General features: G+C 41.0%; 1 protein-coding gene across 1 annotated transcript; it reads right to left on the reverse strand.

Annotated features, from left to right (window-relative positions):
* Positions 1-41: 41 nt before the first annotated feature.
* Positions 42-14,097, reverse strand: LOC137931240 (uncharacterized). The gene is made up of 9 exons (XM_068774663.1): positions 14,030-14,097; positions 5,136-5,233; positions 4,458-4,522; positions 3,778-3,869; positions 3,175-3,254; positions 2,592-2,662; positions 2,074-2,185; positions 1,059-1,135; positions 42-343 (listed from the first exon to the last, which is right to left on the reverse strand). The coding sequence occupies exons 1-9, from the start codon at positions 14,048-14,050 to the stop codon at positions 237-239; spliced, it is 723 nt and encodes a 240-aa protein (XP_068630764.1). The 5' UTR covers positions 14,051-14,097; the 3' UTR covers positions 42-236.
* Positions 14,098-16,318: the final 2,221 nt, after the last annotated feature.

A 16,318-nucleotide genomic window follows, 5' to 3' on the forward strand; every position in this document is an offset into this window, starting at 1 on the left:
TCGCTGCTGCGTCCAAAGTAAATTGAACAGCTTTTAGCCGTAAGCGTGCACCGATGCATCGGCGGGAAGTTACTGATACGATATGACAGTAGCTGATGCGGCATTCTACTGGGTAGTATGAACAGGAAAAATAATATGAATTGAATTCAAATATCACAAAGTGATGACAAAAAATAGCACGTTCGAGTTGCGTACGTGGTCACGGGGTTGCGGGGTTGCGGGGTCGCAGGTCGCGGCTAATGCGCGGCGGCGCGGGGCGCTGGGCGCGGGTCGTCGTTCTCTTTGGTCTCGCTGCTCTCGGATGCGTCAGCCGAAGACTTGGGGCCGGAGTTGAGCGCCGGCTCTGGAACGGCTCGGTTGTTTAATAAAGCCGCACTTCAATGATTTTGATATGAAGTGACAGGGACATAAGGTTGGAGACCCATATGTTTGTGAAATAGTAAAATTAGAATAAAATATGTTTCGACATATAATGAACTTCTATATAAAACTAAGAGCGACACAAATACAAAAGCATGTAAAGCAATAATTCTGCCAAAAATAAGTTTTTTAAGTTTTAGTTAGAGCCTGCAAATAATGTGGGCGTGCGTCGACTTTTAACACCATTCTGACTGTTGCAAGTCCTCGTTGTCGTGTGGGGTTGACTAGGATTTAGATATACAAACCGCTGTGCACCGTGTTGCAATTGTAGCGAGCTTCGGTCGCAACAGCCTTACAAGAGACCCGCCTCCAGTGAATGTCTTTTGGACCTTCACGACAAAGATACTGATGTTACCTTTTATTAAGTTAGGCTTTTCTGGAATTTTTCTCATGATGTTGTAGCAGTGATATGATTACCGTGCCTGATCGAAAGTGGAGAATAACTGATGTTATAAACAATAAAAAATAAAGAGCAATTATTTTAAAAAATTGCAACAACTTGTGAAGAGCTTTAGTACGAAGTAATCGTGAATTCCATTTGGTTTCTGTGCGGGTCGCACCGCGTCCGGAGCGAGCTGTAGCTGGGCACGACCCACAAGAGTTCTGCGCCCCGCGTCAGTTGCTAAGAGCTGCCTCACCTGCGAGCGGCGCGGCGGCCGGGCGCGCGCGCTGCTGCGGCTCCTCCGCGGCGGCGGCGCCCTCGCCGGCCCGCGCCCTGTACACAAATTAGTCGCGTACAGTCGTGTACACCCGCGTACACTCGCGTACAGTGAAGTACAGAGGCGTTCAGTAACTTCAATTGACGCACAGTAACATAAAAAAAAACCAAATAAATAACCACGTACATAATTTACAGAAGCTGTATTGACCATAAACAAGAAACATATACTTTAAGAACTGTTCCGGAGAGTGGACCACATAGGGATACATGTATTTTATTTGATACACATACTGTGGCTGCGGCGCAGAAATTACATTGAAGACAATGCATACATTTGAATAAATTTTGTTAAGAAAACTTTCATAAATAAAAGTCTTCCACGACTTAGAATTATAATGTCTTGAATTAATTACAAAAAGTCCACAATTTAACCTAATAGTATAGTGTAAAGAAGTTTTAAGTCTTATTACAGCTTGAAAATAAGAAAAACATTTCGCTTGTTTTTCAAAGTGGTCACCAAAAAAACTGGTCTGTAACCAGAGCGCGTTTGAAACGTTAGTACATTTAAGGGACATCAAAAAAATTATTTTTTTGATATAATTGTGTTTTAATGCAATTTATCATGTGACACACACAAGTGGTGATCTCCTTGAAATCCAAAGGGGAAAATAATATTTCAGTAACTAGTGGCTGCCACCATCACCATCACGTCAGCTGAAAATGCCCACTGCAAGCTATATGCGTCATGTAAAGATCTCCAAGAGGTATTTTCTGCGACCGCAACTATGGCGTCCGTCCAACTACTGAGAGTGGGCAGGCCGCGCCGCGTCTGCCGGCTCGTGGGCCCACGGCGGGAACATTATCTAATTGTTCGACGTTCGAAGGCAGACTGTGGACCTACTCTACCCAGTTAAGCAACTGACGTCTAATGGAAAGGTTGATCGTAAGTCAGAGAAGAAAGAAGTAAACAGTAACGTTAAGAATTTCCTTACGGGTAGCCTGCGGGCACGCGGTACAGCGGCTGCGCGGGCCAGTAGCCGAAGGGCGCGGGCGGAGCGAGCTGCGGCCGCCCTGCCGCGTCCACCAGCACGCCGGGCTGCAGCCCTGCGAACGCACCGCGCACGTCACGCATAAGTGTTACATTCATAAGAACATGAGACATGGGCTTTCTTATAAATTTCCCATAGAGCCGGTTAGAAACGGCCAGCAAACGTCGTCATCCGACAATTTTCACAAGGTCTTCCAATGGGATTGTGGTTCTCTACTCCAGAACCTTGAGGCTCCAGCGGTTATCGCTGCTGCCCGGAGTATTAGGGCAGAAACGACACAGTATTTCGTATTTGAGCAGTGTGTCTTGTGTGCCTTTTGATTCCACATCTGGTGCCACATGCGTGCATATTGCGCGGTCTTCTAAAAACCGATTCCAATGTTAACCTGCTGGTTCATTGGTGCCGCATCGCGCATGAGCGTTTCTCAGCGTTACAGACAAGCAGGTTGAAGGGTCACGTACCGGTCGCGTAGTTGCTCTGCGGGGCGGCTGCTACGATGTAGACGGGCTGGTAGCCGCCGATGGTGCCGGGCCTGCGCACAACCACACCAAAAGAGAACTTTTTATATTATCGTCAATGTAAAATTCTGTTTATTCATTGCCATTAATTTTTCCAGACCCCCCTCCCCCCCAAAACTATAAAATCTGAGCCTCGGCTCGGGCCGCTAGTTTCCATTTTCTTTTGATCGAGTTCTTGTGAATATTACCAGTAAGAAACTTGCTGTAACTTCACGAGAGCACTTTAAATTTGAAAATGCAAGAGCGTTGAATAACCTCGTGATTAACCAGACCTATTAAAAACTACTGACACTCAGGAGTTACTATTTTAAGTGGAACCCCGAGTTGCGCTGCGCCTCGGCGCTATGGGGCAAGATTTTTAAAATGTACTGACATACATAATGATGTGAAAACTGAAAGTTTTTTTTGACGATACCACAAGTGAGATCGCAATTTAAATATTAGCTATGAAAATTTTTTCAATTACTGGCAATTTATAATGATAATATGTTGTCACTTTTCACCGGTCAGAGTAACAAAGATTCACCTGTATCCCGGGACTGGCATATGTACGATGAACACGCGCTGTCCTGGAACCAACCCGGGAATGTTGGGCGCCACTGGGGTCTGAAATTATAATATTATCTTTAAAGAATAATTCGACAAGTAATTTTTTGAAGCATATTGTTAAACTGGAAAATTTTGACTTTAATCTGTTTAAATATGTAAAGAAAAAAATAGTTAGTAATATACTAAAACATTGATTTTTTTCTTTTGTTATGCATCGGTTAAGGCTTTAACTTGTTCTGATAAATCGTGAAGCTCGATGTGTACGGCTTCTATCTAGTAACAACTGAATGAAACATTACGCTAAAATATAATATTTTGCACCACATGCTTGAAGCAGTACTTAGAGATGACGATAGATGGCGCAATATTCAAAAGTTATTTTATGATTTTGAAAAAGTTCGTGTGATGAATTCATGTCATCTCTTTGAGATAGTGTGCTAACCAAACCCTCAGGTCCAGGCTTGTCGTTTGCCCGCAGCTCCTTTGCTATGTGGCACAAGTCGCGCGTAGTTCGTGCGGGGGTGCAGGGGGGAGGGTGCAGGAGTGCGGGGGTGCGGGGGTGCGCCGCGTGTTACCCTACCTGGGGCTGTGGCGGGGGCTGCTGCGCGCCGGGCAGCAGCTCCACCTCGCTGTCTGGCTCCAGCGTCTCCAGCCGCGCCGGCGCCGCCTCCGCTGCGACACAAATACGAAATACAAATGATATATATGTATTAGCATAAGTAGGCAGTCACTAAATGGACTGGCGCATTCAGCAAAGTCGCTAGCTACGAGCAGCATTAGGCCGGTAATTGTGTCGAACTTTTGGAGGAGGCGTATTCCCTGCAGTGGGTATCTATCGTGTGACAAGATGACTATTTTTTTAAATCTTTGTGTCCACAAACAAGTTGCATCTCTTCAATATTTAAAAAAAAGCGAGCAACTTGCACAATGTAAACACATGAAATACTTATCCGTCTTCTTCTTTTCAGCCCACTGCAAGGCAAAGGCTTCCAGCGATCTTTACTATGTCGTCGGTCCGCTTAGTATCCATTACTTTCTTACAATAATAAGGTTAAAAAATTAGTGTGTGCAAAAAAATGTTAAATTTAATAATAGTAACGGTTTAAAAAGAACCGTAAATAACACAGATTGCACAAATGACGTTTGTAGCTGAAAAGTAAATGACATAGATTGACTTGATGACTGGTTCTCTTCTGATCTAGATTAATTATGAAAGTGCTGTGTCTGTCTGTGTGCACGCGTTGCGTGTTGCGCACTCACCCTGCCTCTGCTGGCCAACCGTGTAATAGTTCGCAACCTCCGGGCTGTCTAGGTAGTAGTCCAGTCTGCAACAGAAACGGTTACCAGTAGGGCTCAGCTGGACTTAAAATTGAACGACTAACACACTCATAAATACTAACACCAACCAACGAGATGATACCACGCGATCTCAAAATAAAAACTAAACTTTATACCATTACTTGCTTTTTGTAGATCGTACGCCAAACTTCAAGCCGTGCTCCATTATGCCGAAAAAAGGAACAGACGGCAAAGTGTTATTAAGGTGAAGCTCACATCCAGTCCAGGAGATCACGAGCCTTCGCAACGATGATAACGAGGCCAGGAGGAGGAACAATCTCAAGTAAAATGTTGCGCGTATAAAGATAATACACGATCGTCGCAATAGTAAAGGCTTATTCAAGAAAAGATTCTTTGACCTTAGTTACTCTTAAGAGGTCTGCACACCTTTACCGCTGTGCTGTCATTATCGCGATGAATCTGTAGATGTCTATGAGTAAACACCGTTTATCTAGTCATTAGCTGTCCATCGAATAATTTCCTGAGTATCGCGGGTACTGCGCATGCGTCTGCGCAAAGCGATAGGAGTCGCCGAGGCCAAATGATGTCCTTAAGGCCACGTCAGCGACTAATACTGCAGAAGAGAAGTTTGATACTAACGGGCTGATTTGCTGCACGCGCGCCGGCTGCGCGAAGTACCGCGGCGCGTGCACGGGCGGGGCGGCGCGGGACAGCACGCACAGCGCGCCCGCGGCGACCTGCAACAACCATGCTCATGTCATCAACTGCACAGAATTAAATAAGTAATAGGCCTTCACCCAGAACGCCACGCAACCAATGTCACAGCGACCTGCCATTCCATAAGAGCAGTAGCTGAATTGTGTAGAGTAGGTCTGTAATCGGTCTTCGAACATCGAAGAACTTGAAAACTTTTCGGCTGTTGGGCCACGAGCCGTTAACTAAGTGCCGTTAACATTGCAAGGTCATCGTGACAATATTTTGATAATGATGAAGATGACATCATGGTTACTTGTACACCCGAGGAAATAATACCATAAAGGGTTCCGACAGTCTCTCGTTTTATGAATGGCACGATGAGGTGATTTTTACTATATATGTTATCGCTCAAAAGATGAAATATTTTGCGAGTATATGTAGTATCTTGTGTCTGAAAAATTTCATTGTTAATTGTACAAGCGGGTGTAACACCGTTCCCTCATAGCAACAAATGACTATCAGTGCTACACAGACACGGGACACGGGTCGTATAAACGGTTAGAGAAACAAACAAGAGGTCGCGAGGAGCAGGCAGAGGCGCTGCCACGTCAGAGCGCGGTTACGTTTTCCGCGGCGCGGCCTCAGCGGGGCGGAAGGCCGGCCGGGCACGCGAGCGGAATGCCAACGCGCCGCGTCTCCGAACCTCGAGTAAGGGACCAAGAAGAGCAATTGTGAAAGTGCTAAGTCCATGCCGAGAACAAAAAAATTATAAAACTGAATCAGGACAAAAAATTAAACATAAAAAGGATAAAAAAATAAGTTTTAGTTTCATTAAGGAACAGTTTAAGAGAAGACACCGATAAGTACGAGTAAACACTGACATTCAGTAAAAAGAAGAAAAAAGGGAAATAATATTTTAAACTGTAACAAACAAAGGCTTAGACTCTGATTACTGTGAGATATAGACTCTAATAAAGTACCCACCGACGCCATTGTAATAGTTTTGTTGAAAGACGATGGACTTTGAGTAACGGCTGAAGTACAACAGAGCTATCACTCGTGCGCCGCGCGACTTCGGAACTTTGGAATATTACTCCCGCAGGTGTAAAAACAGCCGTGTGAATTTTACAGATACAAACACTCCTTATTATTTCGAATGGAACAGTCATTTTACTTCACATAGTAATATTTCAATTAGAATAAAGAACCTATCATCTAAAAAATTATCACAAGGAGCTCAATTTGATGACAGGTACTATTAAATAGGACTCTTCGGGTATTCTTCGCACGACGCACTCAAAGTGACTATGATCTATAGTGAATTATAATATCATTAACAAATCGGAAAATGGCGGACACATAAGAGAACTACGAAGGATATTTTGTTAAAATCTGTGTCGAAATACTATGGGCGGTTCACTTTTTATTATCAAACGGATCTTCGGAATCTCTAGTTAATGACTTAAGTTAGTCTGCAGAAAATTGCGTGTGTTTAGACGTGAAAGTTAAAGTATTAGAGGTGCATTCAAAGTGTAAGGTTCATCTCCGTTATCTGTATACGTTTGTTGGGGAGAAACAGAAGATAATAACATTTTAAACAAATGGACAATGTTAACCAAAGAACATCAACAATTTTCTATATATAGACGAAGCGAATAACTCACGCGATAAGTATCAGTCAATATTTTGCTATAAAAGGATTTCCCAGAGCATAAATCGCAGCAGTGCAAGTGCTTCAGATTGCCAGGTCTGTTGTGGGTCAAGTTTTGTCTAGTTTGGAGTTTCGCCTCTGTTAACCTGAGGAGCTGGTGGCGCACTGCCTAAAGCTCGTTTTTTGTTAACTACTTCGATGGTCTCACTTTTGTCCGTTACATTATTCTACCGCGTTGGAAAGCAGAGAGTTACTTTTGCACGTATACTGCTTGACTAGACTAATTTTGCAGCGTGGAGGGCCGCAGTTCTTCACTAAAATCACTGCCTTGATATTTTTTTATTGTCTTATTTCGCTTAAACTTAGAACTCCCATCCAAGTGAAATAAATAATGTAACGACCCTATTCCAGGCTCCTGAGGAAGCTATCTAGCTTCCTTACTGTCAAGAGTCCGACGGACAAACGGCATTTGACTACCGCATAAAACTATTCTCGATAAGACACCGAATATCCGACCGTGTGCTAAAATGGATTGTTGGAGGACAAACTACTTGTCCTGCGAATTGTCGTTTTTTCCGTCTTAGGTGTCAAAGCTTTTCTTTCCGCTTTAAGTTATTTAGTAAAGCAAACATGTTTATAAATAAAATCTAGCTTCGTCGCCGTAAATATAGTAATCTTCAACTCTTGGAGCAGAAAATAACTTTAAAATGATAAACCTAGAGTTCACATTGCAATGGTGGTGTGTGCTGTGTGCTCTGATCGTTTACATCTCAGTGAACTTCCGCGAGTGTATCGCGAGCGCGGTCAGGCGCAGCGCCGGGCGCGTGCGCGCTCGTGCCGCGCGCATTGCATCACGACTCTATTTAACATGCGTCGAGATGCGTAAGGGAATATTTACTCGGCTGCACTTGTATTATGACAGAGCGATGCATGTAACATTTCAATGTTGATTTGTTTTGATTTTTTTATGAAAGAAATAGTTTTTACACTAAAAGAACAATACACAAAGAGAAGAGTCTTTTATAATCGGTGGGAATTTCGACCGGCACATCGAACTAATAAATTCTAGATAAAGAAAAGACCTCGCCTATCCCAAATATACATCCAACAAATCAAATGAGACATGAATTAAAAAAAGTAGATTTCAATAGTCACACAAAAAATGGCTAAAATAGGAAATATGTTAACGTCGAAATAAATTGTCACGGGGCAAGTCTGCGGGCTGCGACTGTAGCACAGCTTCTAACTTTGGCCTCGCCGCGCTGGTTTTTGACTCCGCCGCTCAGACCTCACCATATTCTATAGGGCTTACAATATTGTTTATTTGAGCAAGAGGCGATAGCGTATAGACGTCCAGGGATCTGGTGTAAACACTCGCTCGTGGTAAGACACTGCTACTCCACGGTAGGAGCCTGGCGGGAAACCGTGCTGAAGTTAGCAACCGAAGATCACTGTAAAACACGAGTGATATTAAAGAAGGTATATAAAGGAAGGTCTCTTGTGATAAGAGGAAATCATTTTGTAGAGTGGGAGAAACAGATAGAGACTTCGTGACGATGTTCTTCTCTGAGCGAAACGAGAGCAGGCGGGTGCGGCGGCGGCGCGTGCGCAAACCGCCATCAGTATGCAACACTCGTGCAGACCTTCACCTACATGTGCAAGTGCGTCTCCTCTCCACCTCCCCGCTTCGTCCCCCTTCTCTCGGACGTGACGTAACACCTGCACTACGAACTATTAATAAGCAGGCGTGTCACCTGTTGGTGAGTCTTCAATTAACTTGGATTTTGCGATGAGGATGAACGTCCTCGGCTGGACATGGGCCTCTCCTATAAATTTCCAATAGTACCCACTGCGGCCAGCATTCAGCCTTTTCGACGACCTTAACAAGGGCATCCAACCTCCTTTTGAGCGGGCGCCGTACGATTGTCGACAGTAACACACTGTTATGTTATTACTGGTAATGATTCAGTTCATTTACTTTCTTTTGTGATCAGCCATTCAGATTGACACATGCTAAATAACGTGGCTTAAAGCGCAAACGTTTGAAGTTAGGTACATTTAATAGAAAATCGGACTCATCCTTCTAAAATAATAAGTACATTAATCTGTACACCTATATAGTATATCATTTCCTCATACTCATTAGTGTGCTACAGCTAAAAATAAGAGATAGATACATACGAAACATTAAATAAACACAATGAGTATCCGAATGTGTTGCTAAGCGCAAAACTGGTGAACAGTCTCATCAATTTGGCGACTTATGACGATACGTGGAAAGTTCTTACGTAGTACTCAAAGTTCAGCTCCCGGCAAGAGAAGAGACATTCCTTGATTCTTTTTGGTTGTGTAATGTTGGCGGAACTGTTGTTATCGTGTTTTCGCTGCCCGGCTCTTGTCACAGCGCTCCGCAAGGCGCGTATTCGCAATCAGAGGCGATTCTTTGCGAGAAGAAACACTTCGCGGATGCGGCATGTACTTGAAGTCCGCGTGGAACAAGCTTGACCCCTTAAAGCGTATGCGCCAGCTGGAATCACCAAGATGGTGGATTACTGCCACGCAGGGGAGAGAGAATCCTCTCAACAACTATAATTTATTTAGATAGACTTTGTTTCGATCTTATCTGGGCTGTATCCTGGTAGAACAAACAGACGGGGTGGCCCTGTCATAGCGCTGCGTTCAACGTGTCCTGATTAACATTACACGTAGGCACCAAAACATCGTTCGCTCTTAGTTTGTTATTCCGCGATAATCCGATGTCCAAGGTCATTGACCTGGTCAACTACCTATGAGACACCGTGCGCCGGCAACATCGCGACCAAATAGGATGAGCTTGAGTCAACGACCTCTGATGTGTTGTTTTACGCAAATTGTAATGTTTCTAAGTAAAGGGTAATTTAAAGATTTACGCAGAGATACGGCGGTTACCTCCAGTACTGGTACGCACGTCGACGCAGCGGGTGCGAAGATTGAGACCCCCGCAGTACTGGGGATGTGCGAAACAATTGTTACTGACTGTATACGTCGTTACTTGCCTGCGAGCATGTGTTGCAACCGAGGATTTTGCTTATCGCGGTACATGCCGTTAGCTGAGTGACTTCTCCGGCCACCTTGCAATTTCCGAGTTGGCTGAGAAGGATTTAATTTCAAAATCAGAAGCAGCTCTTTGGTATAAGTAGGCTTTATACAATCATCTGTTGAGGCCACTTTTATATTCTCTTGCCTCAGTTTCAGATGCAAATCAACGTGTCAGCCGTTTAAATATTAGGCTTTAGTTAAAGATATTCGACGCGACCTGTTGGAATAAGCCTGAATCCAGCATCGACCGATGTCCTTGACAAGATCGTCGTCCACTGTGTGGGTGTTCATCTTATGTCCATAGGGCTCTAGCTATTTATTCTGTGCGCTATATTGCCTAGTTGTTGTCACTTCATCTTGTCAATTCGAGATCAAAATATATGATGATTTTATGATAATAACTTTCTTTACTATTGTAAATGTTGTTAAAAATATATAATTGGCACGGTGCAACTATGGCGTGGCATGTTATCCAGGGGAAAGTAAGTGGGATAAACCTGAGTTGAAGTCAAAATCCTCCCGCGCGGAATTATGAGTCAATACAAATGAAGTGGCTAAGTAAGGGTGATGCTGTGGATGGTTGTGAGGAGGGCCATAGTTCGGTTGCTGATAACTTTAGCTCTTGCGCCAGCTCTTGCGTCAGGTCGCGGAAGTGAGTTGTTCTGCTAATGGGGCAGAAGGCGCCCGACACAGCCAGCCGCGACCGTCCGCCCACCGTGTTGCCCAACGAGGCGCTCACTTGGAAAATAACTTGTTAAAGTTTCCGTTCTATGCATTTGTTAATCCAATACCTAGCTATGTATTCCGACACAAATCTTTTTCTTGGTATTTCATTTGTTTGGAATACAGACACAAGTAGATTGGCTGTAGGTGAAAAAGCTTTAAGGGGTGAATGTATAGTTCATTTGCTGACAATTAATATTTGTATGGTACACCCTATCCACAAGTCAATGATTTCAGAGATATCATATATTATGTTTTTTTTTAATAAGAATACCTTTTTGTGAAAAAAAAATACTTCTCATAACTAAAATATGTTAATATTTCTTCAAAAATTAATGTCTTTTAAAAAGAAAAACTTCTTCGGTTTACTGAAGAAGTATTTATTTATTTATTGCTTTTAGTAGTTCTATAGTTCTTGGTTTTTGAACTCCTAGGGATCAGTTATTAGACAACTATTTACTTATGTTTTGCAAATCATGAGAAGAATGCTTAAGGACGCCAATTTAATACTCGTAGAAACTGGATTTAGATGAAACTTTGAACGATGAAACATTGAGGCATCTTTGAACTTAGCGCTATGAGGACTTCCAAAGGTGTCGGACAGGCAAGTACTTTTTTGTGGTCACTGTTAGGGTGTTATACCCTTAATATAACTATTAGAGCAATTAATTCCCGAGCTTTATTATTTTTAAAGAAGTTCTTCATAATATTAAACTATTTTTTATAAGTAATCATGTAAATGAAAACAGAGTCCAATAATTTTAATGAATCTATCAGAATGCGCGAACATATCACTGCAGGCCACCTAGCTTTCCGCGGTGGTAACTAAACCGAACCGAAGTTAAATACGAACCTTCATCGGACACCTCTCGCAGGAGGCACAGGCGCGCGCCCCACTGTGGGGTTGTGTCTGGACAGCAGTGTCCGCCCACGGCAAGTTATCCGTAAGTATTGCCTAGCATGAGATGACGTGATATGGTCACTCAAAAAATTAAGCCACTGGTTTATTTTTTATGGATTATTTTCGTTTATTTTAAAAGGAGCGTTTATCTTGATGATATACTGGTTTACACGCACTGTGACTCTTCCGGGAAGTCGTATACACGGCGCAGTTTGACGTGATGTCCGATATTGTTTAGTCGCCACATAAAATGTAATTCTTCTTGCATGACATTTTCTAGATTTATAGAACACGACGTGCGATAGTAGCATTTATCAAAAAGACGATGTTCTTTTCTCCGGAGTGTATTAAGGAATAACTAAAAAAAACCGGTACAAGCGATGAACGCGGTAATGAAGGCCTTAAAACTGAAAAAAGTAAAACTGGGCGAAATGTCTTATAGTGGTTGTTCGTGCGCAAATTGTCAAAACGTAAGGGTGAAGTCAAATCAAAAATATGGAATAATAATGTTCATAGAGATGCATACCGTTATGAATTTAGAACACGATATCTTAGTACCAGTATTAGTAATGCTATATAGATGCTATTAAAAATCTCTTATTGATCAGTATCATATACTTGCAAAGATTTTCATAAAATATCAGCAACGAAAATAAGAAATTAAAAAAAAAATGATGTTACATCTAATTCTCATCCTCTTTTAATTTGCCTAACTGGTCTAACAGTTAACAGAAACAGCAAAAACATTGTTTATCCAATTATAATTTTATTTTTGTGAGAATAAATACATTTAAAAAAAATTTAAGTTAAACGGTTTTTTGATACCCATGTTGTGGTGGTTGTGGAAAAATATGTACCTAGTCCGCCATATTGAAACGGCGTCCATCTTGAATTTTAAATTTTGACATAATCATCGTGTTTTACTAGTGTAGCCCTTTCATTTGATACCCATATTGAGGGGGTCACGAAATTCTGCAGACTATACTCCACTACTGCTGCGGCAGGTTTCTATTACATTAGGAGAATCCCTATGAACGTTATATATAAAAATGTAATTAGTATTCTGTTCTCTGTAAGTTTTGTTGAATTATAAATTAACGTCTTACGCGTACGTCTCCTTGATTATATTATATGTATATATATATACATACATATATAGAGAGGGTAATGGGTATGAAAACTTTAAAAAGGAGATCAGCAAAAAGTTTAAATGCTTGTACACCAATACCTAATCACCGTGAGTAAAGCGAAACTTCTGAAAAATGTTACGTTAATTTTTTTAATTGGAAACCATCGGGCATTTTACTTCTGTCAGTGTAAGTTCTACAGGAATAGAAAGTAAAAATAATTAATTTTGCTATGTAGTAATTCGAATTTGAAAACGATCTTACTTACAATATTATCATTACGTAATTTAGCTTAGCTTTTAAAAGCATTCATAGTTAATAGAGAGGCAGGGTCTAAATTATACTAAATCTGTATTCGTCAAGTTGGCCGCAGATGTGACGGCGTCACGTTTTCCGTGATGGTAATCTGATTTTTCCCGGTGCTAAGCGTTGGTTGGAGGTCGCGGCAGAAGCGCCTTGACTTCGCACGGGCTTTTTGAAGGTGACAAATCTTACATTTTTTTATTTTGTTGAGCAAAAGATCTTATAGTTCCTTCATCATTGCACTGGCTGGTGTGATAGACTTGAACAATAAATCATCAGCTTTCAGTAGTACGTGATGTCACAAATTTAAGTTTCATTTCGCTTTCAGTCAAGTATTTTTTCCATTATTAAAACCTTTGATGAACCCCGGAACATTTAAAAGGTCTATGGTGACGTCTTTGTGGAACTTTTACGCGTTGTGAGAAAATGTTTTAATGTTAATTTTTCTTTATAATTTTTAACAATATTTAATGATTTTATTCAAAACCTATTTTCTTCTATTAACATATTGTTATAAAATATTGCAATTTTAAATATGTAGGAACTTCGTACACGAGGTCTGTTTACATCGGATATGTAATTATAGTCCTATCCATATTATTGTACCGGCGTACACGCGATTGTACGCGAACTTCACACTGTATTTTATCATATTTTATGTTTGATTAAAATATGTTTGTTAACCATCACATGTGGACTTAGTTTTTGATGTCATACTTACTTAGAATTGCGTTTAAATTAAAAAAATAGGAATAATGAATTACGACATCATTTAACAATTTTTCTGAATGTACGAACTGAATAGAAATTCGTTTGAAGAGAGTCGTATATATTATGGGGTATATTGTTGAAAATCCATAACTGAACCTGCAATTTCGCGATTCTAAAACTGAAGTTTATCTATTTATTTATAACCTTTAGAATAATTCCAAAAAATTGCTTTATGTGTAATAATAATCTCTCTTAAATATAGTAACACATATTCTTATTTAGTTAGAAATTAACATATTGATACATCCTAATTCGTGTTATGCAATAAATAAAAGGTACTTACAAGGGCGGTGATGAACGACATGTCGAGGTAACACGCACTAGAGGAAAACCTGCGCAAGCGCAGCTCGATCGGGACTGTGCCGGCCGCGAGCGCCGGCCTTATATAAAAGGTCCGCGGGCACGGCTGACGCGACGCCCTCGCATGCAGTCCGGCCCGACTGTCTCCCTTTATCTCTTATAATTCAGAAACTCAATCAGTGAACCGCGCAGAGTTTACTGCATTAGCTCTTTTAAACAGGCAACTGCCTTACATTAATCAGCTAAGAAAATCCGCGTCTTGGTTCGCTTTTCCTTTGAATAAAGTGAAGACTTTGAAACATTTTCAGAACGATTTAAATACCGTCTTCATCCTGATTGATTCAATTCAAAAAGGACGTTAATAAAGTTTAGAAAACACGCTTCTGTTTAGTTAGCTTAGCTTCTGTTCTATACGCTACTGTTTACTTGTTTTGTAAGACTTTGGTGCAACACATTAAACGCAGCTCTACCCTGCTGCGCTAATACTGATTACAATTTATCTCGGCTTTGCATCACCTATTGATCAGCTTATCACGTCTTTAAAAGGGCGGTTGCAAATCTCTGCATTGCTGTGCCCGTCTAGGATACAATTTCCTAGTTCAGCTTCAGAGTTCTTCAGAGTTCACCACACAAAGCATAAAAATATTTGCTCAACAGGAAGAGATTGACGGCTCTGTGAAATTGGTCTACGCTCCCTTGGACATAAAGTCGCGTCTGCTTTATCACTTTAACGTCAGTAAAATATTGAAAAGGTAACGTAACATGCCATTTTTCAGTTTTCAACTAATTGGAACACACATCAAAAAGATCTAAGAGCAATTACTTGAGAAATACGCCTTGCTTGTCTCAACGTATTTTTTAAATACACATAAACAACGTAAAAGTGTATTTACACTTACATACATAATGATGACATGTCATAATGTAAAAAAGAAATTCGTACTATAAAGAGATAATATGCCGTATGTGATAAAATAAAAATAAATAAATATTAATATTGGACACAGTAAAAACAAAGCCGAATGACGACGAAATGACAGATTAAAAGATTCTTTTTCGGAGAATTGTGAAAAAGAAGTTTTAATGAAAAACTAAGAAAATAATGAATATCTTTATGCTTATTGAATATGACATATAGTCGTTTATTCGATCGACTCACATCTGGTGGCACCTGTGTACTGTACTGTGTACACTTGAATATGCTCACAGGGGGTAAGAGAAAACATTGTTAAAAAAGCGTCATATTGCAGGACTAAACGTCTAAAAGGTAGGAAATGGTGGTAACGTGGGTTAGGATCCAGGATGCCTACAGCAATGTCTTGAGGGTCCTCATGCCTAATCACACAGAACATCGGCCCAAGCTTAGTAAGAGTTCGCAGATCTGCTTCTGCAGCAACAGTACAGTATGAATAAAGTGTTGGCGCCAATAGAGGCCTTAGAGGTAGCCAACACTCATATGTCATACCAACACTCGATACAAGACTCAATGTTGCCAATTTTAATTTAATTTATTCGAGTCTCCCTATTGTTATTTCAACATATTTATTGATTTGTTCCATGTATTGCTTATTTTTTAATTGACACGTGTATTACTCTGTTGGAATTGGTATTGTAGTTGTCGTTTTACATAAACATAACAGTTTCAATTGCCTCCTCGATCCGTATGAAAACGTAAAATCACGATGTAAAAAAGTCAAGATTTGAGAGAAGCAGTACATGGCATCATGCGCAGAATCCAGCACAGCTCTTTGTCGCGGCAGCTGGCTTTGTGTGGCCGCGGGCGTGATTCAGGATTAGATCACGGAGCTGAGGAAGGCCCGTCATGCCATTGTTGCCGGCGCGGTGACGTCGCCTGCGCGGTATCCACGCGGGCTCAATGTGTCCAGTCAACAACAGTACATTTGTTTCATATAATATACTACAACATGTACACAGCCTAACCATAATTATTCTCAGATAGGAGATCTATATTACGAAATGAATAAAACAGAAAAACAGTGTTTTTGTTCTTCCTAAGTGTATACAAACATACAAAATGGAATTTTTCAACGCCACCTGGAAGGAAAGCACTGTACATACTGGAAATGGACAATTTTACTCAAAGGAAACATTTTTTAATAACAAACAGAACTGCATTCTCAGGTTTTCGAGACGCGGAAAATCCGAAAAATTAGCACCCCGCACTTTTACGTCATCGATCTATAGGGTCGTTCATAAGGATCACATCTCTCTTACATACGTGGTAAATTAAGCTCAAGAAAAAGCATGAAAT

The sequence above is a fragment of the Battus philenor genome, unplaced genomic scaffold (assembly GCF_028537555.1).
Source record: "Battus philenor isolate CCGP_79_NKW_IND1 unplaced genomic scaffold, ilBatPhil1.0.hap1 SCAF_7, whole genome shotgun sequence".
NCBI classification, from domain to species: domain Eukaryota; kingdom Metazoa; phylum Arthropoda; class Insecta; order Lepidoptera; family Papilionidae; genus Battus; species Battus philenor.